The sequence below is a fragment of the Bactrocera dorsalis genome, chromosome 5 (genome assembly GCF_023373825.1).
Source record: "Bactrocera dorsalis isolate Fly_Bdor chromosome 5, ASM2337382v1, whole genome shotgun sequence".
Taxonomy (NCBI): Eukaryota; Metazoa; Arthropoda; class Insecta; order Diptera; family Tephritidae; genus Bactrocera; species Bactrocera dorsalis.
Genome location: NC_064307.1, coordinates 31851146 through 31875851, shown reverse-complemented (window position 1 = coordinate 31875851; position 24706 = coordinate 31851146). Strand labels below are relative to the sequence as shown.

At 37.3% G+C, this 24706-nt stretch overlaps 5 protein-coding genes and 1 long non-coding RNA gene across 19 annotated transcripts in view; 1 reads left to right on the top strand and 5 right to left on the bottom strand.

Annotated features, from left to right (window-relative positions):
• Positions 1–24706, top strand: part of LOC125778776 (uncharacterized) — a 210504-nt gene that overhangs the window by 51120 nt on the left and 134678 nt on the right. The window lies entirely within an intron of this gene.
• Positions 938–1515, bottom strand: LOC105224828 (cuticle protein LPCP-23-like). Its single transcript, XM_011203048.3, has 2 exons — positions 1421–1515; positions 938–1358 (listed from the first exon to the last, which is right to left on the bottom strand). Exons 1-2 carry the CDS (start codon positions 1430–1432, stop codon positions 1032–1034), a joined length of 339 nt encoding a protein of 112 aa, XP_011201350.1. The 5' UTR covers positions 1433–1515; the 3' UTR covers positions 938–1031.
• On the bottom strand, positions 5051–24644 carry LOC125778763 (cuticle protein LPCP-23-like). 4 transcript variants are annotated; one of them, XM_049457955.1, is made up of 2 exons: positions 24600–24644; positions 5051–5444 (listed from the first exon to the last, which is right to left on the bottom strand). In XM_049457955.1, the coding sequence occupies exons 1-2, from the start codon at positions 24609–24611 to the stop codon at positions 5118–5120; spliced, it is 339 nt and encodes a 112-aa protein (XP_049313912.1). In that variant the 5' UTR covers positions 24612–24644; the 3' UTR covers positions 5051–5117. The 4 variants fall into 4 exon arrangements, with proteins under 4 accessions (XP_049313912.1, XP_049313911.1, XP_049313910.1 ...); XM_049457954.1 differs by lacking the exon at positions 24600–24644 and adding an exon at positions 12996–13043; XM_049457953.1 differs by lacking the exon at positions 24600–24644 and adding an exon at positions 9401–9454 and having other exon boundaries at positions 5052–5444.
• LOC125778759 (cuticle protein LPCP-23-like) overlaps positions 8915–24706 on the bottom strand; it is a 201979-nt gene continuing 186187 nt past the window's right edge. For 3 of the 9 annotated variants that reach the window (XM_049457938.1, XM_049457941.1, XM_049457942.1), the window contains exons 2-3: positions 21125–21143; positions 8916–9317 (exon numbers count right to left, since the gene is read on the bottom strand). In XM_049457938.1, coding sequence (XP_049313895.1) covers positions 8991–9317; positions 21125–21136 — 339 coding nt within the window. In that variant the 5' untranslated portion in view covers positions 21137–21143 and the 3' untranslated portion in view covers positions 8916–8990. Of the gene's footprint in view, positions 9318–9400; positions 9463–12995; positions 13123–17393; positions 17962–18044; positions 18099–21124; positions 21178–24599; positions 24697–24706 lie in introns of those variants that run through there. The other 6 variants (XM_049457943.1, XM_049457940.1, XM_049457939.1 and 3 more) reach the window with 6 other exon arrangements.
• Positions 20717–24706, bottom strand: part of LOC105224827 (cuticle protein 16.5) — a 140058-nt gene continuing 136068 nt past the window's right edge. For 2 of the 3 annotated variants that reach the window (XM_049457956.1, XM_049457957.1), the window contains exons 2-3: positions 21125–21143; positions 20717–21058 (exon numbers count right to left, since the gene is read on the bottom strand). In XM_049457956.1, the coding sequence (XP_049313913.1) occupies positions 20732–21058; positions 21125–21136 (339 nt within the window). In that variant the 5' untranslated portion in view covers positions 21137–21143 and the 3' untranslated portion in view covers positions 20717–20731. Of the gene's footprint in view, positions 21059–21124; positions 21144–24599; positions 24693–24706 lie in introns of those variants that run through there. The other variant, XM_029549624.2, reaches the window with a different exon arrangement.
• Positions 24111–24652, bottom strand: LOC125778764 (cuticle protein LPCP-23-like). Its single transcript, XM_049457958.1, has 2 exons — positions 24600–24652; positions 24111–24530 (listed from the first exon to the last, which is right to left on the bottom strand). Exons 1-2 carry the CDS (start codon positions 24609–24611, stop codon positions 24204–24206), a joined length of 339 nt encoding a protein of 112 aa, XP_049313915.1. The 5' UTR covers positions 24612–24652; the 3' UTR covers positions 24111–24203.

Here is a 24706-nt window from a genome sequence, read left to right as displayed (position 1 = left end):
TATTATCTACCGAATTTGGTCGAAACTGATCTAGTCCTTAAAAGTATTGTACTGTTCTTGAAAAGGTTGATTGTGGCTTTCGTGGCTTCGGTGATATGCACATTAAACCTATTAGGGGGCGTGGCCATGACCACTTTTTCAAAGACATTGCTTTTTTTTGTAAAAACGTGTGCCAAAAATACAATTTTTGCTTTTTTGTTATTCTCTCGTCCAATAACCAGTTTATGGTCTTAAAAAAATCACGAATTGTTTTTTTACTTTTGATTATTATTGAAAATAGGTCGTTTTTTGTTCAAGAAAACCTATGTAACCCCGTTAGGTATGTATGTGTCTCAATTTTTATTTTAACAAGAGTAAAGAAAATCATGAAAGTATACATATATGCCTTTTTCACCGGAGGGATCACCTAGTTTTCATTTTAAGAAATGGTAAAAAGTAATTTTCGTGGATTGTTGTGGGATAATTTTAACGAAATACGAGGACCGTATTTGGCTGCGCTAATATCTAGAATTGTCCCCGTACGAAAAACGTTTTTATTTAACAAAATATCTTTACCAAATTTGGGAGGAAACTTTATCTATGGCAGCGCTATAGTATTTGAAAAACAAATTTCTAGATCGGACTATTATAGCTGCCATACAAATTGAACGATCAAAATGAAACCAAAGTTAACCATTTTTTTGTTTTTCTTGAAACCTTAGAAAATTTCTAAGCTCCAAAAACAAACTTCAAGAAAAAGTCAGTATTCCATGCTCTAGACTAATTAACAAGGTGGTTTCCTTTGTAGAAAAATTGAAACTAAGTAACGTATTACTGAATATAAACGAGACTAAATTTTGAAAACTGAGGCGAGTTGAAATTGTGTGTAATAACAAAAAAAAACTGTAGATTTTCCCTTTTAACGATTTAGATATAATATAACCTCTTAATAAACCAATAAGAATGCACTAAATTATTTGTTATGGTTTTTATTCAGTTCATATTTGCTCAGTCCTTTATGATTTTGAAACAAAATGTTCCTTGTTGTGCATCTATTTCTTCAATACAGCAACAGCTGGGGCAGCAGCAACTACTGGCGCTGGAGCGGCGACTACTGGAGCGGCGGCATAGGCAGCTGGGAAAGCGGCGGAGTGGGCAATGGAGTGAGCTGAGTAGCTGCTGGCGTAGGGTGCGACATAACCAGCATATCCTGCGGTGTAGGCGAGGGGTGCGGAGTAAGCAGCGGCGACTGGAGCGGCATAGGCAGCAGCAACTGGGGCAGCGGCTAATGGAGCGGAGTAAGCCAATGGAGCAGCCAAGAGACCGGGTTTAGCAGCGCCGAAGGCACCAGCGAAGACAGCCAAGAAGCAGACAGCGAACTATAAAAATACCAGAGTCAAATTTTGTTTATAAGACGAGTCAAAGGTTTAATTGTACTCACCAGTTTGAACATTTTGATAGTTTTGGGTTTTTGGACTTCTTAACGAACGAAGTGTTTAGCGAATTGTGATGCAAATATCGACAAATCGCTTGTTTATATATCTATGAGGAATGCAAACACATGCCGGCATTGGCTCAGGTAGTACTAATTTTAATGTAGTGAGTGAAGGTAAGAGACGTGCTTGTACTACAAATTACCCATTGATATATCAATGCAAGTCCTCAGTGTCACTATTAAACTAACTTTTAGTCATTATTTCTATAGTAGAAAAATAAGTAAATATGAGTTTTACTGGTGATAGTATATCAATTGGATATCTTTAAATATTTCTTGAAAAGTTTCGCTTTTAAAAGTAAAATACAATATACATATAATATATATATTAGGGTGATTTTTGTTTTAACTATTCATTTTTTTTCAATCCCATCAGGAAATTTTCTTGGAAATACCCTAAAAGAATTGCCTGAAAATTTGAGCTCTTAATATTGCCACAAATTCGAAGTCAGGTTTAGAGCCCCGTACTACCTCGCCGGTGTGAATTTCGACTTTGTCGCAATGGGCACTTTTGTAGAGTGTTCAATTCTGAGGAATATGTGTCTAAAGTCAAAGCGATGCCATAAAATGCCTCTGAGCTATAGAAATTTAAAGATAAAAAATCACGATTGTCGTGTATTTTCAATGGAAAATTTTTACATACTTTGGCCCAGTCCTTAATGTTAATATTAAGAGCTCAAATTTTCAGAGAATTTGTTTAAGATATTTCCAAGGAAATTCCATGATGGGATTGAAAAAAATGAATAGTTAAAAAAACACCCTAATATGTATATACCAGAGAAGATTAGTTTCCTGATCCAGAATTAGACAAATTTCGAATTTATGCTTCTCTATAAGTCTGTACCTAACCAGTTCTTTTATTTTTCAGATATCGATCTAAAATTTTGCACAAAGCATTTTCTTTCCAAAAAACTGTGACAAAAATACTTGGTAATTGTAAATAAAAAGCAAAATATTTAGTTGTTCTTCAATATTTATTTTGTCGCCTTCAAAATAATCCCCACCAGATTACACTTATGCCAACGATTTTTCCACACCTCGTAACACTCTTTATAAGCACTATTTGAGATGGCCTTCCGATCCTCTAGCGATTTGGTCTTATCTCTTCGATCGGCTAAGAACGGGTTCCTTGGAGTGGCAATTTCAATTTGTAATAAGTAAAAATCATACGGAGCCAAATCTGGTGAATGCGGTCTTTGATCGATGGTAATCATAGCGTTTTTGCCTTTAATTTGGTGCATTATCATCGTGAAAAATTCATGAATTGTTTTTTCGCAATTCCGGCCGCTTTCGACGGATGTCCTAATGCAAACGCGTGTCTCTCCGGAACAAAAACAATGAGCATCATCTTGATTTTCCAGCGGCTTTGTGTTTTTTGGTTTCGGCTGATTTTTTTCCCTCTATTACGATGATTGTTGACTTGTTTGTATATCGAACTCATGAACAAAGAGACATGTTTACGGAACTCTTTTTGAAAAGAATTAATCTTATCGAGTCGAGCAAGAACGCGTTTCATACCCAAAATATCCAGCGAAATCATTCGAACGGACTCGGGAGAGATATCGAGCCCTCTTGCTTTCTCTCTAAGACTCACACACGATTTTTAAGCACCAGCGCCATCGCTCACTTTTTTAATATTTTCATCAGTTGAAGAGGTCGAAGATCGCTCAGAACGAGGCTTGTCTTCAACGATCTCTCGACGGTCTTGAAGGCTTTGTACCATTTTTTGATAAAACTTTTCCAACATTCGCAATGATTCTTCACATGAAATTTGTTTAGAAACACAAAGTTTGAGACAAATTCTTTGTCCGATAATTTTTATCCACAGAATTTAGGAAGAATTTTGATTTGTGGACTTACAAAATCAAATGTGTGCAAGAATTGAAGCTGAACGATCATCAAGTGAGTCGTCTTTCGGTGAATGGGCCCAAAACTGAATGGTCACCAGTCCCAATTTTCGCAACAAAATATTGTTTAGCGTTAAAGCTGACTTATGGTTAAATGTGTATGCTTCTTGAAGAGAAACTGACGTTTACAAAATTTCAAAACGATATCTTAAAAACAGATGGACTAGTCGTATATGTATATACAAACGGACAGACAGACGGACGGACAGGCAGACAGACGGACATGGCTAAATCGACATACTGATCATTTATATATACATATACTTTATAGAGTCTCCGACGCTTCCTTCTGAGTGTTACAAACTCAGTGGCAAACTTAATATACCCTGTTCAGGGTACAAAAATGTCACAAAATTTGAATTGAAAATTTTATTTTTTTTTGTAAAAATATCTGCCAAAAGTCTAATATTCAGTTTTTTTCGTCTAAGTTCTAAGTTGAGGTTTTAATTAAAACATGCTCCTGCCAACGTGCTCCAGTGCATCGTTTTTGGTAGGAGTCACCGGAAATGGCATCGAAATAGCCGATGTTGAAATATTTATTTTTCAAAAATATCAGAATTTCTTAGTTAATAGTGTGTGTTTGTAACAATAAAAGATTCTAATAAAATATTATTTTTTTATTTGAGAAAAGAATTGCTTATTGTTTACCCCATGATGATAATCCACAAACGATTTTTGAGACGTCGTTAGAACCTCAACCAATCACTGTTTGGTAATCTCTATGAGCAGATGGAATCATTGGTTCATAATATTATAATAAAGAAAGAACGAAGTAGAACGACAAGACGAAACCACCAATTAATTGAAGGAAAATTTTGGTGAGTGCATTATTACGGGTCATTGGAGTCTGGCCTCTGGTTATGTAACGTCGCTTGGAAGAGAATGTTCGGCAGTTTGCTGACATACGGCCTCAATTGCTTGCTCGTAATAAATATTAAATCATAATAACAAAGCTGTATCCTTATGAAAAAGTTAATTTTTTGGCTGTAACATTAACTTATTCTCCTAACATTTTTTCTTGAAAATAATATATAAATCCTCGAGAACTACTAACTCGTTTCAAATTTTTGGACGGGAAGATACTTTTTCAAGTTTGATAACCCAAAGAAATAGCACTAATCAAACTTGGAGAAATTTTAGATGGGGCATTAGTTTCAAAGATTTGAAAGATAGCGGTGGAGGTTTGGTCATGATAGAGTCTTCTTCAAGTAAGCATTTTAGATCTAACCTCGTGAATCTAAGAAAATTGTAGACAATTGGACTACATCCGCCTTTCTCGGAGTAGGTTCAAAGGTGAATTCCACCATAAAACCTGTTTATTGGCTTTTGGTGTGTACCAGTCAACCATAAAACAAATAATGTTCGCCTAATACAACATTCAAGCAATCCCTAATTTCACTTCTAAAAATCAAAAATTCAGTCACCAACCGATATACTCTTTTTCGATGCACACGCCCGAAACCACATGCAATCACAACAAACCAACGAACCCGATTCAGCTGAAATTTCGACAGTAGCCATCTACGATAACTAAATTCTACTAATTTATTTCTTTTTCGGTAGTGACGACAGTGTGCGCTGAGGGTTTAATAAGCAGAATGTGAGGAATTACCCATTCCAAAAATTTAAAAAAATATATTAATCCACTTTGAATTTTTTAATCGAATTTTTATTTTATTTTGTCTCGCATTGGGTCAGTACTTTCGACAACATCCTGAACAAATTGCATTCGTTTTCTATTTCTTCAATACAGCAACAGCTGGGGCAGCAGCAAGCACTGGCGCTGGAGCGGCGACAACTGGTGCGGCGGCATAGGCAGCTGGGAAAGCGGCGGAGTGGGCAATCGAGTGAGCGGAGTAGCTGCTGGCGTAGGGAGCGACGTAACCAGCATATCCTGCGGTGTAGGCGAGGGGTGCGGAGTAAGCAGCGGCGACTGGAGCGGCATAAGCAGCAGCAACTGGGGCAGCGGCTAAAGGAGCAGAGTAAGCCAATGGAGCAGCCAAGAGGCCAGGTTTAGCAGCACCGAAGGCAACAGCGAAGAGAGCCAAGAAGCAGACTGCGAACTGTTGAAAAGAATAATGTAAAATTATATATATAATAACACAATTTAATTAGATTACAAATGAAGTTTTCAAACTTACCAATTTGAACATTTTGATAATTTTTTGTTTTTGAACTTCTTTGCAAGCGAAGAGGTAAACGAATTGTGATATCAGTAGCTAATCCGGCACTGTCTTTTATACAAAATTCAATATTTTCCCATTGAAGTATATGAATTAACTAAAAATGTGGTAAAAAACGGGTTTGTAATACTAAATAGGCATTTATGCGTCACTCTTTGCAGTTGACATTGATTATTATACACAGTGGACTTCTAAACATTTTTCTGTTATGTGCTTTGCTTTCGCTGAAAATTTACATTATGACTTGGGGAAGATATAATACAGGGGGGTACATCTGTGGTGCAGGGCTCAAATTGGGATCACTTTCACACATATTGAAATTTTCTTGGCACAATTCCATTTTCTGGTCGTCCGTGAGCAATTTTGGGATCATCTTCGCGGATACCTTGCGCATGTTCAAGTGGTTTGTCACAATGTCATGAACTACAGATTTTGATAAATTTAACATTTGAGCAATTAAACTATTGGCTGACGCTTTAAGTTCAAAACTTTGCGCTCACGAGTCACATTGTCGGTGTCTTCATCAGCGACCTCTTCCCAGCCCTCTAAAAAGGTCTGCTGCCACCGAAACACACCGCTTCTTGCTAAGCCTGCTTCATATCAAACGTTTTTGTTGCAGATTCACCTAGTTTCACACAGATTTTAATTGCGTACCTCTGTTCTAACGAACGCGGCATTTTCGGCTTGAACCACTCACAGAAATATTGTTCTGACTTTCCAGGTCCTCGGAGACAACTGACCAGCCGCTCGTTAGTTAGTTAAAAATGCCCTCTACTGAATCCAGTCGGTGCGCGCATGCTCCGAAGTACAGTCGCGGCGGAATAAAATCACTTTTCCGGAGAAGCTCTGCACATAAGATTATATTGTTAAAATTCGAGATTTGACTTGAATAAGATAATGTTCTTCAGTAATTTGATAAGTGACTGTAACAAGACTTTAATAGTTTTTTTAAAGGATACTATATTTTTATATTTTTCTTCTGCATTTATCGTCAATATTATAATAACTAATATACATCAACAAGAAATTTTAGCTACGGACTATCTACTGACTGGTGGTCGTGGTATATGTCACAATCCTTTTAAGCTATAAAAACGCCATACTTCCTGGCTAAAGTACAAAAAGTGTCTAAAAAATAACGCCGAATATTGTATTTCAACAAAATTTCGTGTGCGGGTTCGTTACGAATGTTGGTACGGTATTTCAGTTTTATCAAAAACACAAGCCTACGAGTCGTACAACGCCTTGAAAGATGGTCGAGAGATCGTTGAAAACATTCCTCGTTCGGGTCAACCTTGGACCTCTTCAAGTGATGAAAATATTAAAAAAAGTTAGCAATGGTGCTGCTGCTTGAAAATCTTCAAGCAAGTTTAGAGAGATGACAAAAGAGCTCGACATCTCTCGCGAGTCTATTTGAATGATTTTGGTGGATATTTTGGGTGCGTTCTTGCTTGGCTTGTCCGGATAAAAAGAGTATCGTAAGCAGGTCTATTTCGTGTGAGTTTGGATTCCACATTCATGGAGAGCATCATAACTGCCAATGAGAAATGGATCTATGAGTTTGACATGGAAACAAGTAAACAATTATCGGAATAGAGGGAAAAATCGACCCGAAACAAAAAAATCACGCGAAAGCCACTCAAAAATCAAGGTGATTTTTATTGTTTTTTTTTTTTTTGATATCAGTGGTTTAGTGCAATATGTTCCAGAAGGAGAGGCGGTCAATAAGTTTTTCTATTGGGCCCTATTGAGTCGTTTGCGTGAGAACATCCGTTGAGGACGGCCGGTATTGTGAAAGAACAACTCATGAATTTTACACGACGATAATGGACTATCACATCGAACAGCAATTGTAAACGAATTCAAAGCCAAAAAACGCAATGAATACCATCGATCAACCACCGTATTCACTAGATTTACCTCGGTATGATTTTTTTTCTTCCCCAAACTGAAATTGCCCCACCGTGTAACCCATTTGCAGTCGTTCGAAGAGCTAAAAGAAAATTCTGAAGGAGTTGAAGGGCATCCCAAAAAGTAAGTACTTATCAAGAGTGTTTCGAGAACTAAATCGTTCGTTAAAAATCGTTGGCATAGGTGTATTACGTCTGGTGGGAATTGCTTTGTAGGCGACAAAATAAATATTGATGAATAATTAAATAATTTGCGTCTTATTTACAATTTCCTTGTTTGTCCGGGTAGTTTTTTGTTAGAAATTGGAAACTGCAGACCCCAGAATTTTGGCGGTGTTTGATGAGAGCCAGAACATTACTATATATTTGCGACTCTCAAGCTTTTAGTCGTCTAGGGCAGAATAACTATGAAGGCACCTAGTATTTGATTTTTAAAAATTTAAGCGGTTATTGTGGAAAAAGCATTTGATTTCCATAATAAATCCACTAAGATTAAATTGTGCTTAGCTAGTTCCTGTCTGAGAGCACGATGATCCCACTGCTGGCGTTTGCGATTAGTCATCAATACAACCGCCTTTTTAAGTAGTCAAATACTAAACATTGAAATTTGAAGCTTTTGTTTATAACAGTTTGCTTTTGAGTCAAAAATGGGTACGATTGGGCCAATACTTATATACGTATTACTACTCATACACCAACATATAGTTTTTCGAACTTTTGGCTTACCTTATACCGCGCTTACCTTATGATTAAGGTATGTTAAATAAATTCAAAAATTTTATCTATCAAATAACATTTACCAATGTGCTTAGAATTGATAAAATTGGGTCTTTATTCCCCCCAGTCCTCATATACCTAATACACGAATTGCATATTGCTGGTAGAATTGATAAATTATTTTTCTTGACAAGACATTTTTATGGTTGGACATTAGCGGTCAATATCAAAATGCCTTACCACAAAAAGTAAAGAATAGCTTAGTTCAGGTGTAACCTTACATTTCATACTCTCACAACTTGCGAGATTAAAGCCGGAGAAATACCATCAGGTGTTGGAAAAGGTAAAACTATACAGATGTCTAGATGGTCAATCGATTTTGCGATGGTCGCTCACCAACCCCATGCCTACAAAATTGCTTCCGCGACTTTGATATAAATTTCTGTAGAACCGCAAACGTGAGCTATTTTTTAATGAACACAATTCTTTTTATCGAAATGCTTTGTTGAAAATAAAACTGATTGTATGTTCGCATTGAAATATAAAACGGTTGTGGTGAATTCCAATAATTGACCATTTATAGTATTTAAGATAATAATTATATCCTGCCGTATTTGTTAAACGGAAGCCATAACTAAATGACATTAGGACAGTAGCCAAAACCATAAATCCTAACATTGATGATAAGTATGTAAATAGTTTAAAGTCATAATTTACGTTATGTTATCTCATATATTTGCTATATCGCGTATTTCGTTTTAATTTCATCACAGGTGGAAAAGTTTGAGCAAACTCATATTTATTTGCGCAACACAGCGACGGCTGGAGCAGCAGCGACCACTGGTGCTGGAGCGGCGACAACTGGTGCGGCGGCATAGGCTGCTGGGAAAGCGGCGGAGTGGGCAATCGAGTGAGCTGAGTAGCTGCTGGCGTAGGGTGCGACGTAACCAGCATATCCTGCAGTGTAGGCGAGGGGAGCGGAGTAAGCGGCAGCGACTGGAGCGGCATAGGCAGCAGCAACTGGGGCAGCGGCTAAAGGAGCGGAGTAAGCCAATGGAGCAGCCAAGAGACCGGGTTTAGCAGCACCGAAGGCAACAGCGAAGAGAGCCAAGAAGCAGACTGCGAACTGTTGGAGAGAAGAATGTGATATTATATTTGTATATAGGTGACATAATTTAATTAATTTATAAATTAAGTTTTCAAACTTACCAATTTGAACATTTTGCTAATTTTTTGTTTTCGAACTTCTTTACAAGCGAAGAGGTAAACGATTTGTGATTCAGTATCAAAGAAACCACTAACTTTTATACGAAATTCGCTATTTACCCATTGAAGTGCATGAATTAACCAAAAGTGTGGTAAAAAACGATTTTGTAATACTAATTAGGCATTGATGCGCCACTCTTTGCGGTTGACATTGATTATTATACACAGTGGACTTCCAAAATCTTTTTGTTTAGTATAGTGCACTCGAAATATTGGAAACCATACATGTTCGAGTTTTCTAATATTTTGTAGTTTAATTTATTTATTCATTTTATCGGTTTTTATATAACAACTGTTAACTTTTTCTTGCATAATTCAGACACAATTTTTTATAAAAGTGTACAGCTGCTGGCGTCCACCGACGACATTAATTCCATTGGCCTCAATAACACCGCCGTTCTGCCTTTTATGTTACTTTCTCCAGACTGGATAAGGAAGTGAGGCGTAACTGTCTGGTAGTGAACTAGGCAAGACGAAATATCTCCTGTTATCAAACAAATAGTCGTCGCACTCGCGACTTGGCTCCCACGTCACTATTGGCAGTCATAACTTCGCTCATCTTTCGAGAGAGGTTCTGCGGAAGATTTATTTATGGTCCTTTGCGCATTGGCAACGGCGAATATCGCATTCGATGGAACGATGAGCTGTATGAGATATACGACCACATTGACATAGTTCAGCGAATTAAAAGACAGTGGCTACGCTGGCTAGGTCATGTCGTCCGAATGGACGAAAACACTCCAGCTCTGAAAGTATTCGACGCAGTACCCGCCGGGGAAGCAGAGGAAGAGGAAGACCTCCACTCCGTTGAAGAGATTAGGTGGAGAAGGACCTGGCTGCACTTGGTATCTCGAATAGGCACCAATTTGCGTAAAGAAGAAATGACAGGCGCGCTGTTGTAAACTCGTCTGCGCGTAAGCGATGTCAGCGCATTAAAGAATAAGGATAATTCAGAATATTACAATTCTTTGGTTGGGTTTTTCTTGATTCATGACCAGTTTATTCAAGCATTTGTAGTTTTCATTTTCGTAAATGACAGAAGGAAGATGTAGGCTGTTTAATTGTTACAAAAAAACAGTGATTTTTGTTTGACGTTTCTTATATTTGAACTAGGTCATTCAGTTTCTTGTGCTAACGTTTTCAGCAGTGGCCGATTGTAAAGTTTTGCTAAATATTTATATCGTTTCGTCTTTCTGGTTGGCAAAGGTTTAAATAATTTTACAGCACTTGACCACAGTCTATTGTCCTAACTTATTCCAAGCTCTATCCAGACTTGAAAATTCATCCTCGTAACCATGCGAAGTTACGTTGTCACGAAGAGTAGAGTCTTTTGAGGCAATCCGATCTCTTTTAAATAGCTATTCTCCTAGTTAAATAATATACATATTTGTTATAGAGAATTAAATTTGTAGTATAGTGTAGTTAGTACGAACGAAAAGTGAAATCAATTTTTGAACACTGTTAGCGCCATACGGACCCATTTTTGTACTCCAATGGATAGTTAAAATGCTTATTTGCCCATTATAGAAACTTATAATATTCCCAGTAGAAGCTTCCAATATAACTCGGCTTCATCAGCATTGTAAATTTGTACTGGACATAGTAAAATTTTCTATAAGGCGTATTTCATTATGCTTATTAAATTTTTAAAGCCATCCTCCGCGGAAAAAAACGTCAGCATTCTGAAACTCTTTCATGTAACTCTTTAGCTTTTTCTATAAAAATTTATCCGATATGTATTTGTGTATCAAATTTTAGACATATTTTGCAGGAGTTTTAAAGTAGCAAATGGAGAAAAAATGTTTCCGAACGTTCAAGTTATCATGTTTTATAATTATCACTGTACTTTACGGGCAATTTGCATATTGAAATGATAAGATTTGGAAGCCATCGGATAGCCAAATACAAACTTCGGAAATCCTATAAAATCAATACGTACATATGTATATAAATGAACCGCTTGACGGAGTAAGTCGTTTGACGTTGTCAGTCTGGCAGTTCGTCTGTATATACACGAACCATTCATGAGTTTTTGAGAAATCGATCTGAGTTTTTACACACGTCCTTTTCTCCCCAAGTTACTGCTTATTTTTCAGAACCGTTGATATTAAAAGAATTTTATCGAGTTTAATGTTTTTGCTTAAATTCATGTATATACTTGTATACTTTTTACACGGAACTGGCTTAGGGGTCGACCGACTTAAAAATTGAAAAACAGACTTTCATCATAATATCATATTTCATAAACTGTTAGATAGCTTGCGCTGGCTTTCACCCCCTATATCGACTTTAGGTTCTTTGTAGCGCCAGATGGTGGTTTGTTATTTACAATATATAAGTTGAAGTTTACCATATGTAGTCCAAGACGTCAAAGCTTTTCCTGAAGTTTAGATGAGACTTAATACCTAATTCTGGTACTTCTTTCAGTCCCTTGAACTATCAAGCTGCAAAATCAGAGGATATGTTCCAGCGTATCTATCATGCCTACTTCTCTGCACTTTCTTTGTCATTGCTAAGAATGCCCATACGGCTTGCATGTGATGACGGTAAGTTGTGACCTGTGATTAGACCAACAACCGGCCTGCAGTCCTTTCGAGATGGTGTGAGTAGAAAGCTTGCCTGTTTTCGTTCCGTTCCTTTGCACACTATGTTGACATGATCCTGCATGCCCTTCAGGCATTCCAACTTACCCTAACCCGTCTGTAAGCCCTTTCGGTAATTTCATTGTGCATACTTTCTTTCTTTGATCACATATTCCCTAGACTATAAATAAAATAATTTATATAGAGATTATGTAAGGTAAGAGAAAGGTATCCTCAAGAAATACTACTTCCAATTCGCTTAAGATATTCTATGTTAAACGAATTTCAAAATGTTTTACGTTTCCCACATATTATACTTGCGTAACATGGCAGAGTACCTAAAGCCTGCATCTAATCTTCGCAACTTATTTTATTGCAGAAGAAAGTGATTTCATTTCAGAACCTATAGTAAATGCCAAGAACATTTTTTAATAAAGAGATCATGAATAAAAAACTAATTAAGCTTTAGTTTCTACTTTATGTTTTCACATATATTTGCTATATCATCTTTTCAATTATAAATTCATCATAGTCTCAAAAGTAAAGTATCAGCAGATTCAAATTTATTTGCGCAACACGGCGACGGCTGGAGCAGCAGCGACCACTGGTGCGTGCGGCGGCATATGCAGCTGGGAAAGCGGCGGAGTGGGCAATCGAGTGAGCGGAGTAGCTACTGGCGTAGGGTGCAACGTAACCAGCATATCCTGCGGTGTAGGCAAGGGGAGCGGAGTAAGCAGCGGCGACTGGAGCGGCATAGGCAGCAGCAACTGGGGCAGCAGCTAAAGGAGCAGAATAAGCCAATGGAGCAGCCAAGAGACCGGGTTTAGCAGCACCGAAGGCAACAGCGAAGAGAGCCAAGATACAGACTGCGAACTGTTCAAAAGAATAATGTGATATTATATTTGTATATAAGTGACATTATTTAATTAAATTATAAATTAAGTTTTCAAACTTACCAACTTGAACATTTTGCTTTGTTTTTGTTTTTGAACTTCTTTGCAAGCGAAGAGGTAAACGAATTGTGATATCAGTATCTAAGAAACCACTAACTTTTATACGAAATTCTGTATTTACCCATTTAAGTACATGAATTAACCAAAAGTGTGGTAAAAACGATTTTGTAATACTAATTAGGCATTGATGCGCCACTCTTTGCGGTTGACATTGATTATTCAACACTGAGGGCTTTCAAACATTTTATGTTTGCTGCTTTGTTGACTCTAGTTAATTTACATTATTGAAATGGGTTTTCCAATAAGAGTGATATGAATTATTTTCACAAAAAAAAACAGACTAATTGTCAAAAAAATTCAATTTTAGAAAGTTCAGTTCTGAATATAACATCACTCAAATGACATCCACGACTTCTTTTGAAGAAACGAGTTGGATAAACCCAATTTTCGAGTACTTTTTCCACTAATTTAAGGTTGTATATCATGAATAGTATGTTCAATTGACTTCTAAAGCTTGAAGAGAGTCTGATTTATTGCTAAATAAAATTTCAAATAACCCCATAGAAGTAGTCTAATGGTGTTAAATCGCAACTTCTTGGAGGCAATGTCACAATTTCTTAAAATGACTGAACCTAAAAGCTTTACTCAAAATAATTCCCAATGTTGTTGCAATTAGATATTGTCAAGATCTAATTCTTCGTTTTGCGATCATAAAAAGTTGGTTATCATCGATCTATAGCGTTCTTCATTGACAGTAACGGTGTCATCAGCTTCATTTAGAAAGTACGGACCGATGATTCTAACAAAAAACACATCAAACTGTCAATTTAAGTGAATGTAATAGTTGTACAGGAATAATTTGCGGCTTTTCTACGGACCAGAAAAGACAGTTGTTTTTATTCACCATACAACTCAGATGAAAATGAGCTTGATCGGAGGAGATGATTTTCTTAAAAAATCGTTATAGTTGTCAAGTTGCTTCACAGCAATATCAGCAAATTCACGACGTTTGCGGTGGTCCAATGACCTCAGCTCTTGAGCGTGAACAATTTTATACTGATGCAAGTCCAAATCCTTTCTTAAAATCTGCGAGGTTGTGGTTTGAGACAGTCCCAATTCATGAGAACGTTTTGGAATCGAAAAATTGCGGTCTGGTCTTCAGCAACACTTGTCTGAACGGCAGGAAAATTTTTAATTGGCACATCACATTTTTCGCTTGAAGCAAAGGCTTGGAAAATAGAAAAAATCAGATAAGATTCCTAGAGATGGACAGATTCGTACGTATGATAAGTGTCATGTTTTGAATTTATTGACTGTCGACTAGAAAAATGTGAACTCAAATACTTTCTTATGAATGTAGAAAAAATTGCAAATTTCACATATCGTTTTCATTATCTTTACAGGTTTTTAAAACATAAACGCTCTTGACCACTGATGCAATAGTAAGAACGCTAGCCGTCCTCTTTTTTTGTAGAAAGGATCTCAGACCACTGTTTTCGCTGGCGTTCTATGTAGCTGTGATGTAGCTAGAAATTCATAATGGCAACTGAGACAAGATCAACTCACAAGAAGAAAACCCTTTTGAAATGAAATTTTATTTATTTCCCATGAAAACGACGCAAGCACGGAGTAATAGTCTGAGTAATTAAAACTTACCGTTAAAGATCTGATTGAACTGGAACAGTGCCATTTGAGATCTATGAAAAACCTAGAATCAGCACCCATATTTGCCAATAGAGTTAATCTCGAGATTAGTCAGACCAAACCTTCGATGCGACTGATATCTACTTTAAAAAGTTGAAGAACACTGTAGCTTAAGGAAACAATACCCAAACCATAATGTTTCCGCCACCATGTTTAAGGGTATTTATCTGTGTATTTGTGATTGTAACCTAGATTTTTCGGCATTTTTATTTGATGAATATCTCGATTAGACTTAAATAAGTTTACTTTCGTATCGTCATACCAGAGAACGTCATACAATTTCTCATTGGGCCGAAGCACATGTTTTTTAGCAAATTTTAACCTTTATTGCATTAAACTTCATAAGTTTCATTGGTGGCTTGCGTGGCATTCTTCCCTTTTTTATACAAAATTTCAATACATAGCGTATTTCTTCATTATTTTCACTCATTTTTGAACAGCTTTTTGGTTAAATGAAGCTTAAAATCTCAGCTTTCCCACACTATATGGTAAGACACAATATGATTGGTAGCACTGGAGATATACGACTGTAACGACAAATATTGACAAAATACTCGTATGAAAAGACTTTTTCGACTATCATATTAATTCCCGAAAGGTTGCCTGAGATCTAGCCACGTCCAACAGATCCTGATTCCGACAAAAGGTTTCTTGATATGTCCCTGCATATGTTAAGAGTTTCTTTGAACTTTTTTTTAGAAGGATTTCAGACTTTCTCTCCTAGACAAAGCGTGATGGTATGTAGTCTACTTTATATACCGATGCACTATCGAGCTATGTTCGAATGTTCTTGAAGCTGATTTTGCTGCCGAGCAGTTGTATTCGCTCCAACGATGTTATGTTTTAGATTTTAGTGGAATAGATCCAACTCCCCCTTAATACCATACGGTAACATTGGTTTGACTATTGCTGTGTAACACCAATGCATAAGGACAGGCCCCATGTTGACCATAACATATATTTTCATGCGTAGGTGGAACCACTGGCTTTTATCACCCTCTCTATCCATTTTGAGTTTCCACGTCAGTTTGCTGTAGAAAATTACTCACAAAACTTGTTACGATCATTGGAAATTAACTCGTCCTTGTTAATAGTACCAAAAGGAGCGGCTCGCGCTAATCTGAGCTATCTTCGTTCCATTCTGAATAAATCTTTTTGCCGCTCTGCTAAGCTTTTATCCATTATTTGATGGCTAGCTTCTTCACGACTGATTCCAAACGATTTATGATTATGGCATTGGAGACATTATTAAATGATCCGCTCAGGAAAGACAACCAAGTCATATTCCTTAAGCTATAGGGCTCTCTCCATATATAATGATAACGAGCGAACTGCAGTCGCGGTGGATCTATCCTGCGTATTGGTATGTTGAGCCTTCGATAGTTTAATCGAAAAATATGATTGACAAATTTTGTCATTACAGTAAGCATCTATCATCTTTTAGGGTGCCTTCAGAAGGAATTAGGTTAGGCTTACTGGACTTACTGGTATTCTTTTGAATACAATTCCCACCATTGGTATAAATATGACCATCGCCTCTCCTCAAAGGGTAGAAAAGGAACATAGTTAATTCTTCATATATTACCCTCAGATATAGTACCAACACTGTTGATAGCTTTTGCATCATGACAGGGAAAATACCATCCATATCAGAGGACTTAAACGGTTCGAAGCCGTAGAGTGTTCAATTATTTAATCGATTGAAAATAATTTGGCTCTTATATTCCAAAAATTGGTAGATCTTGTTTGGCAGTGGTCTTTGGAGAACTTTAATCATGAAAACCAAATGTGTATACTCTTTCAACATTTTGCTACAGAGTTGAGATACCTTGAAATTTGGTACATATGTTTCTCGGCATCGTATTGTAGATGGGTGTAATCGAACCACTGCCAAGCCCACAAAACACCATTATGCGAAAAGTTGTGTAGCACCAAATTAGGATAAAGAACTGTAACTTAACGCAGGAGTTTGCAGGTACAAGGGTCACCTGTAGGCCAAAAATATTGAAAAGTAGGCGTCGCCCCACCCTCTAATTGGTTTAATGCACATATCTCCTAGACGACTACAGCTATAAAAGCCGAATTCGTTCAGGCAAATCCCATAGGCATCTCTACTAACACTCTAAAAACGGATTAAATAACAAATTCCTTAGCTTTTATATAATTAATACAGCAAATTTTAACTTCAAGGTGATTTTATGCCGCATATATCGGCCAACATGTGAGTTACTTAAATGAAAATGAGTATATCTTAGTGTATCACTGAGAAGGAATAAAAGGGATAAAATTCGGTGATAACTTGACCTAGTCCCCTTGTAACACACATACATATAACTTGCGGGTGACCGATTCGTGATTAAATGTGAGATACCTTAATGAATCTCAGGGAACATTTTAGCAGTACATAGTATTGGCAAAAATAGATAAAATCGGATCGATACTTCTATGCAAGATGCAAGAATATAAAATGTTCGGTATGACGCCAACTTAGCACTTCTTTCCTTGTGTTGTATGGAGTGTTTTTTTTAACGTGCGATAAGCCAAATAAATAAGCATTCGATATTTTTGACACTATTTATCAGTTGTGTCTAGATCCACGGAATAACTTATGCTTGAGACGATTTGATATTCACTTAAGACATTTATGTTACATGAATTTCAATAATATCCTTACTTTTCCGGCATCTTATATATATTTGTTTAACATGGCAGGACACCTTATGCCTGCATCCTCTTAACTTATTTTATTGTACAACAAAGTGATTTCATTTTAGAACCTATAGCAAATGCCTAGACCATTTTTCTTATGAAAAGATCATGAATAAGAAAAGAATTAAGCTTTGGTTTCGACTTCTTGTTTTCACATATATTTGCTGTATCGCATTTTTAATTTTAATTTCATCACAGTCTCAAAAATAAAGTTTCAGCAGACTCAAATTTATTTGCGCAACACGGCGACAGCTGGAGCAGCAGCGACCACTGGTGCTGGAGCGGCGACAATTGGAGCGGCGGCGTAGGCAGCTGGGAAAGCGGCGGAGTGGGCAATCGAGTGAGCGGAGTAGCTGCTGGCGTAGGGAGCGACGTAACCAGCATATCCTGCGGTGTAGGCGAGGGGAGCGGAGTAAGCAGCGGCGACTGGAGCAGCATAGGCAGCAGCAACGGGAGCAGCGGCTAAAGGAGCGGAGTAAGCCAGTGGAGCAGCCAAGACACCGGGTTTAGCAGCACCGAAGGCAACAGCGAAGAGAGCCAAGAAGCAGACTGCGAACTGTTGGAAAGAATAATGTGATATTATATTTGTATATAAGTGACATAATTTAATTCAATTATAAATTAATTTTTCAAACTTACCAACTTGAACATTTTGCTTTGTTTTTGTTTTGAACTTCTTTGCAACCGAAGAGGTAAACGAATTGTAATATCAGTAACTGAGAAGCAACTACCTTTTATACAAAATTTGATATTTACCCGTTGAGGTACATGAATTAACCAAAAGTGTGGTAAAAACGGGTTTGAAATACTAGTTAGTCATTGATGCGCCACTCTTTGCGGTTGACATTGATTATTAAACAACGAGGGCTTCCAAAGCTTTCTTGCTTAGTGCTTTGTTAACTCTGGTTAATTTACATTATTGAAATTAGCCGATATTTAGCTGACTTGGAAGTTGGCTAATAACATAACTAATAACATAACTATGGATTATTATAATTTAAGATATAATATTTAAGGAATGTATGTAAATCTATATAAAAGGTTTTCCAAAAAAGTGATCTGATTTCTTTTCACAAAAACAAACACAGATTGTTAAGGAAATTTAAATTTTGTTTATATAGTAGAAAGTACAATCGATACAATTAACTTCTGCATATAAAGTCACTCAAATATCCTTCATGACTTTTTCTGCAGGAAGGAATTCAAATATTCCAACAAGAAGTAGTGTAATTTTGTTAAATAGCAACTTCTTCAAGGCCATTCAATGTCACAATTTATTGAGATGATTGAATCTTCAAAGTTTTCTTGCAATAATTCGGTTGTTGCAAGTGCTGTGTGGCACGTATCCCAGTCTTGTAGGAACCAGATGTTGTCAAGATCTACCTCTTTCAAATGCGGCCTTAAAAAGTTGGTTGTCATCGGCCTGTACCGCGCTGCATTGACAGTAACGGTATCGCCAGCTTCATTTCGAAAGAAGTACGGATCGATGATTCCACCAGACCAAAAACCAAACCACACCAGACAAGACAATTTAAACACGATAACGATGATGATTTTCTCATTTCTTAAAAAAATCGTTATCGTTTTCAAATTGCCTCTTACGGAGTGGTTTGGTTTTTAGTCTGGTGGAATCATCATTTCTTAAAGCTTAAAGAAATCGTTATCGTTTTCAAGATGTTCCAAAGCAGAATTAATCAATTCATGAAGTTTTCGGTGATTCAATGACTTTAACCCCAAATCCTCTCTCAAAATCCGCTGTCTTCACCGCGGTCTTCAACAACACCTGCCTGAAGGAAATCATGTAAGATTCCAGAAGATGGTTGGATCCGTGCATATGATAAGTGTCCATTTATTGTAGTTGTAAACATTTAGCTTGCAATACGGTAGATCGTAAAAAGGCAATACGTAAAATCGTTGCGAAAAGGATTACTGTGACTCAGTTTTATTAAGTCTATGAGTGGTACAATGCTTTCAAAGACGGTCGAGAGATTGTAGTCATGTCTCATTCTGGACGATCTTCGATCTCTTCAACTGATGCAAATATTAAACCAATTAAGGATATGATGCTTGAAAATCGTCATGTAAGTATAAAATAAATGGAAAGAGAGTTCGCTATCTCTGGGGAGTCCATTTAAATGATTTTGGTGGATATTTAAGGTCGATAAAAATGCATTTTTTTTTTCAAAAAGAGTCCCGTAAACTGGTCTCTTTGGACATGCTTGATTGTGCTAATTCCGATCCTGCATTCTTGGAGGGATTTATAACTGCCCATGAGAGGTGGGTTTGTGAGTTTGACATGCAAACAAGTGAAAAATCATCAGAATGCAGGGAAAAAATGAGCCGAAAACAAAAACACCACGACAAAGCCGCTCAAAAATCAAGGTTATTTTTTTCGATTTTCGATTTTTTTTTCGATATTCCTGGTTTAGTCCGTCATGAATTTGTTGCGCAAGGACAGACGGTCAATAAGAAGTTCTATTCGTTCCCAGTCAATCAAAGAGATAAAACAAAAATTGCTAAAGGTCATCTTAAAAAGTGCTTAGGAAAAGTGTTTCGAGGACTGGAAAATCGTCGGCACATCTGGTGGCGATTCCTTTAGAGGCAAGAAAATAAATATTGATAAATAATTAAATATTTTGAATTTTATTTACAATTTCCGGGTACTTTTTCGTCATTGCGTTCACTGAATTATGAATAAGTTTGCGGAACTTGTCGTTGTTACTTGGACACTTTCTTCTTGGGACACTCTTACCGTATTTCACAAATTTTCAATAGAACTAAAAACAGGGGATTGCGGAGCCCATTCCAATACGTTGATGTTGTTGACCCTAAATCACTCTTTTGTACACCTAATCTTGTGTTTGGGGTCATTGCTTTGCTGAAATGCCCTTAGTCGCATATACTTTTGGGCAGTATTGCAATGTAATCGTTGTCTTCATAGTGGCCTGGATCTTATGATTCGGAATATACTGGCATTATTGTCCAAAGTACCGGCAACAGATCGGTCTACAAGAAAATACATATGTCATACAAACTAACCGATCTACACCATGCTAATGATAATTTTATATACATTAAAGCTATGACAAACGCAACTGTGTATACACGAAGTTAATGTTTTTTCTTGTTTTTTTAATATTTCGACTTTTTAGTAAAACTCTCGAGTTCTTGCCGAAATTCATATTATGGAGATATCATTGGTCACTATTGAATAAAAAAAGTTATAGTTTATTTTATATTATCATATATTATGTATATTTGATATATCGGGTTTTCAGTTGTTTCATCACAGACTCAAATATGTAAAAAAGGTGTAATATTCAGACTTATTTGCGCAACACAGCGACGGCTGGGGCAGCAGCAAGCACTGGTGCTGGCGCCGCGACAACTGGAGCAGCGGCATAGGCAGCTGGGAAAGCGGCGGAGTGGGCAATCGAGTGAGCGGAGTAGCTGCTGGCGTAGGGTGCAACGTAACCAGCATATCCTGCGGTGTAGGCGAGGGGAGCGGAGTAAGCAGCGGCGACTGGAGCGGCATAGGCAGCAGCAACTGGGGCAGCGGCTAAAGGAGCGGAGTAAGCCAATGGAGCAGCCAAGAGACCGGGTTTAGCAGCACCGAAGACGACGGCGAAGAGAGCCAAGAAGCAGACAGCGAACTGTAAAAATACAAGAGTTAATATACGGCTTATTGAATGGCTTCGAAAATCATTTTTTGGACTTACCAATTTGAACATTTTGTTAGTTTTAAGGTTTTGAACTTCTTTGCAAGCGAAGAGGTAAGCGAATTGTGATATATTTATATGGTTAAGAAGTCACAGCTTTTATACGAAAATCCGTATTCATGCACAGTAACGCATGAATTACTTAAAAGTGCGATCAAATAACTGTTTTGTAATACTAAGTAGACAACGGTGCGTCACACTTTGTAGTTGGCATTGATTATTAAACACCTTGCATTTTCGAACCTTTTCTGTTTAGCATTTCTTGACTGTAGACAATTTACATTATTGAAATTGGTTAACATTTGATTACCAAGCAGCATCTTCTCCGTGCAGATACCTCCGATGAAGATGTGGGTGGAGCCGGTTCACAGGCGGATTAAAGTGAAAGGTTGGACGGAGAGTCTTCTGTCGGAAGCTTTTGATAATTTCAATTTCCTTTGTTTCAGATATGCAGACCACTGTAGTATCTTTCAAGCGTGTCTTTCAAGCAGAATTGGCAGTCATTAAGTTAGCAGCAGTGGTACTTCAATGAAGTGTGGTTTCTTTTAAGGAGGTATACATCCACTCCGATAGGGGAGCAGCTGAGCTCGCTGACAGTAAGTTGCGCATTTCAGATATGCTCTAGCAGTGCCAAAATGGCTAAAATCGTATAAATAATTCCCCATAGCCCTCACATGTCTAATATACAATTTTTACAAGCTTCCGGTTGACTTTATTTCACGTACATTTATATCGGTCAATACATATGTAACATATCCCAACGAATTGTGGCTCAATATCTTTCTAATAAAGGTTAATGGCCTAAACTGGATAAAATCGGCGCATTATTTCACTTATCCCCATGTTCCTGAAATAAGTCTTTTATAACAGCCGGATTTATACCGTGTTATATTGGTTAATATATAAAAATCTTAGAAAAATTTATTCTGGATGTATCACAGTTTAATGCCAAACATGTGTAAAGTTGATCTACGAACTACCACGACTCTCATAACAGGTTAATTGAAAGATCCGTGGCCTACCATAGTAAACACACAAAAAATTACGATTTGTCCATTGCATAAGAATAGACCTCAATTTCAGCGACCACCACTTCATTCTACGAAAGTTTCTTCCCAGCGAATATTTTTGAGGATCTGGGAAGAGGAAATAGTCGCCGGATGCCAGATCTGGAGAATACGGTCATTTACACTGACTTCAGTTAGGATGATCGCTTCTTCAATTCGAAGCCAAATTCATGGATTTTTTCCATCGTTTTCACTAACTGGTGACACGGTGCATTGCCTTAGTGAAACTCTACTTTCTTTTCCTTCAAAGACGGCCGCTTTTCGGCGACAACACCATGTAATAGTAGCTGTTGCTGGTTCACACTTTTTCATCCTAAAATCCAGAAACCATTACCTTGCCCTCCGACTTTTGCGTTTTTCTACGCTTTGGAGCGGTTTCATCGTTTCCAATTCACTCAGATGACTGTTGATTCACTTTGGAGTGATTTGATGGTGCCATGTTTCATCCATTGTCACATATTCTTGCAAAAACCTGGCCTATTGTGCTCTAACATCTCCAATATCGCTCCAAATCATCAACTCGTCGTTGATTTTGGTCAAAAGTGAGCTCTCGCAGCACCCACTTTGCTCAGAGCTTTCTCATACGCAAATATTCGTGAATGATATCATGTACACGTCCAGTTTATACCTTTTTTACAGTCATCCAAAATTATTTTGTGAGCTTTTTTAATAACGATATCTTTTGGGCATCCACTGTATTCACCTCTGCGCTTATTTCACCACATCTAAGCTTAGAAAAATAGTCCTTGATTCTTGAGTTTCCTGGAGCAGTGTCCGGAAACTCGTCTTCAAGTCAAGTTTATGCTTCAAACGAATTTTTTCCCTTCAAAAAGCAATATTTTATCAACACGCGAGATTCACTATAACAAAAGTTTATTCACTGAAAGTCAAAAACTAATTATCCGGCAGCTTTCAAATTAATACACGTGGATTTTGTTGAAATCGTTGAAAACATGCCTCGTCCTGAACGACCTTCGACCTCTTTAACTGATGAAAATATTAAAAAAGATTAAGGATATGGTGCTTGAAATTCGTCAGACAAGAGTTGAAGAGTTGGCAAGAGAGCTCGACATCTCTCGCGAATCTGTTCGAATGATTGTAGTATATATTTTGAGCACGAAACGCGTTCTTGCTCGGCTTTTCCCGATAATTACTATACTGATTTTTTTCAAAAAGAGTACTGTAAACAGGACTCTTTGGTCATGCTTAATCCTGCGAATTCCGATTCCAAATTCTTAGAGAAAATCATAATTTCAGACTAGAAATGGGCTTATGAGTCAACAATCATCGGAATGGAACCCGTTTTATGACGATCGAAAAGATAAAACAAAATTCGCTGAAGAAGCTGAAGGTCATGCCAAAAAGTGCTTATGAAAAGTGTTTCGAAGACTGGAATAATCGTTGGCATAAGTGCATTAAATGGTGGTAATGGTGGGGATTACTTTGAAGGCGATCAAATATTTTTCGTTGTATTTACAATTTCCGGACACTTTTTTGTCCTAATGTATATATAAGGACCTATTTTTTGAGGCAATAAATTTAAATTGGTCAATCGTTGTTGAAAATAGCCTCTTCATCGTTCAATGAAGACTCAGGACATTTATCTAAAGAAATTAATATTATTTATTTTCAATGAAACTTTATTGATCTACTCTGTCTATTGAAAATATTGTTATTGGATTCAACTAAGTATATATTTGTCTTTGAAAACAAATTTTTCGCCAGCTTCTGGGCTTGGCGATAGCACACTTCTCGTCCATGCGAAGATAAATCTAAAAAGCCTTTCAAACTTTCAAATCACTAAATACTATATACTAGACTCTTCATATGCATACACTTTAGCCGATCTTCAATAGATATTGATTTGAGAATGAAAAAAATATAATCTAATCTTCTACGACTATTAAACATTTTGTCTATTATTTTCAGATTTTAAGATTTATTTTATATATTTTTTTCATATTAGCTAAGATCATCACAGTTTCCAAAATTAAAAATGTTTTGTTTCAAATCTATTTCTTCAACACAGCAACAGCTGGGGCAGCAGCAAGCACTGGTGCTGGAGCGGCGACAACTGGTGCGGCGGCATAGGCAGCTGGGAAAGCGGCGGAGTGGGCAATCGAGTGAGCGGAGTAGCTGCTGGCGTAGGGTGCGACGTAACCAGCATATCCTGCGGTGTAGGCGAGGGGAGCGGAGTAAGCAGCGGCGACTGGAGCGGCATAGGCAGCAGCAACTGGGGCAGCGGCTAAAGGAGCGGAGTAAGCCAATGGGGCAGCCAAAAGGCCGGGTTTAGCAGCACCAAAGACAACAGCGAAGAGAGCCAAGAAGCAGACAGCGAACTGTAAAAATACAAGAGTTAATACTATACGGCTTATTGAATGGCTTCGAAAATCATTTTTCGGACTTACCAATTTGAACATTTTGTTGGTTTTAAGGTTTTGTACTTCTTTGCAAGCGAAGATGTAAATGAATAGTGATATAAAATATCGCCAAAACGTCTGCCTTTATACCTAAA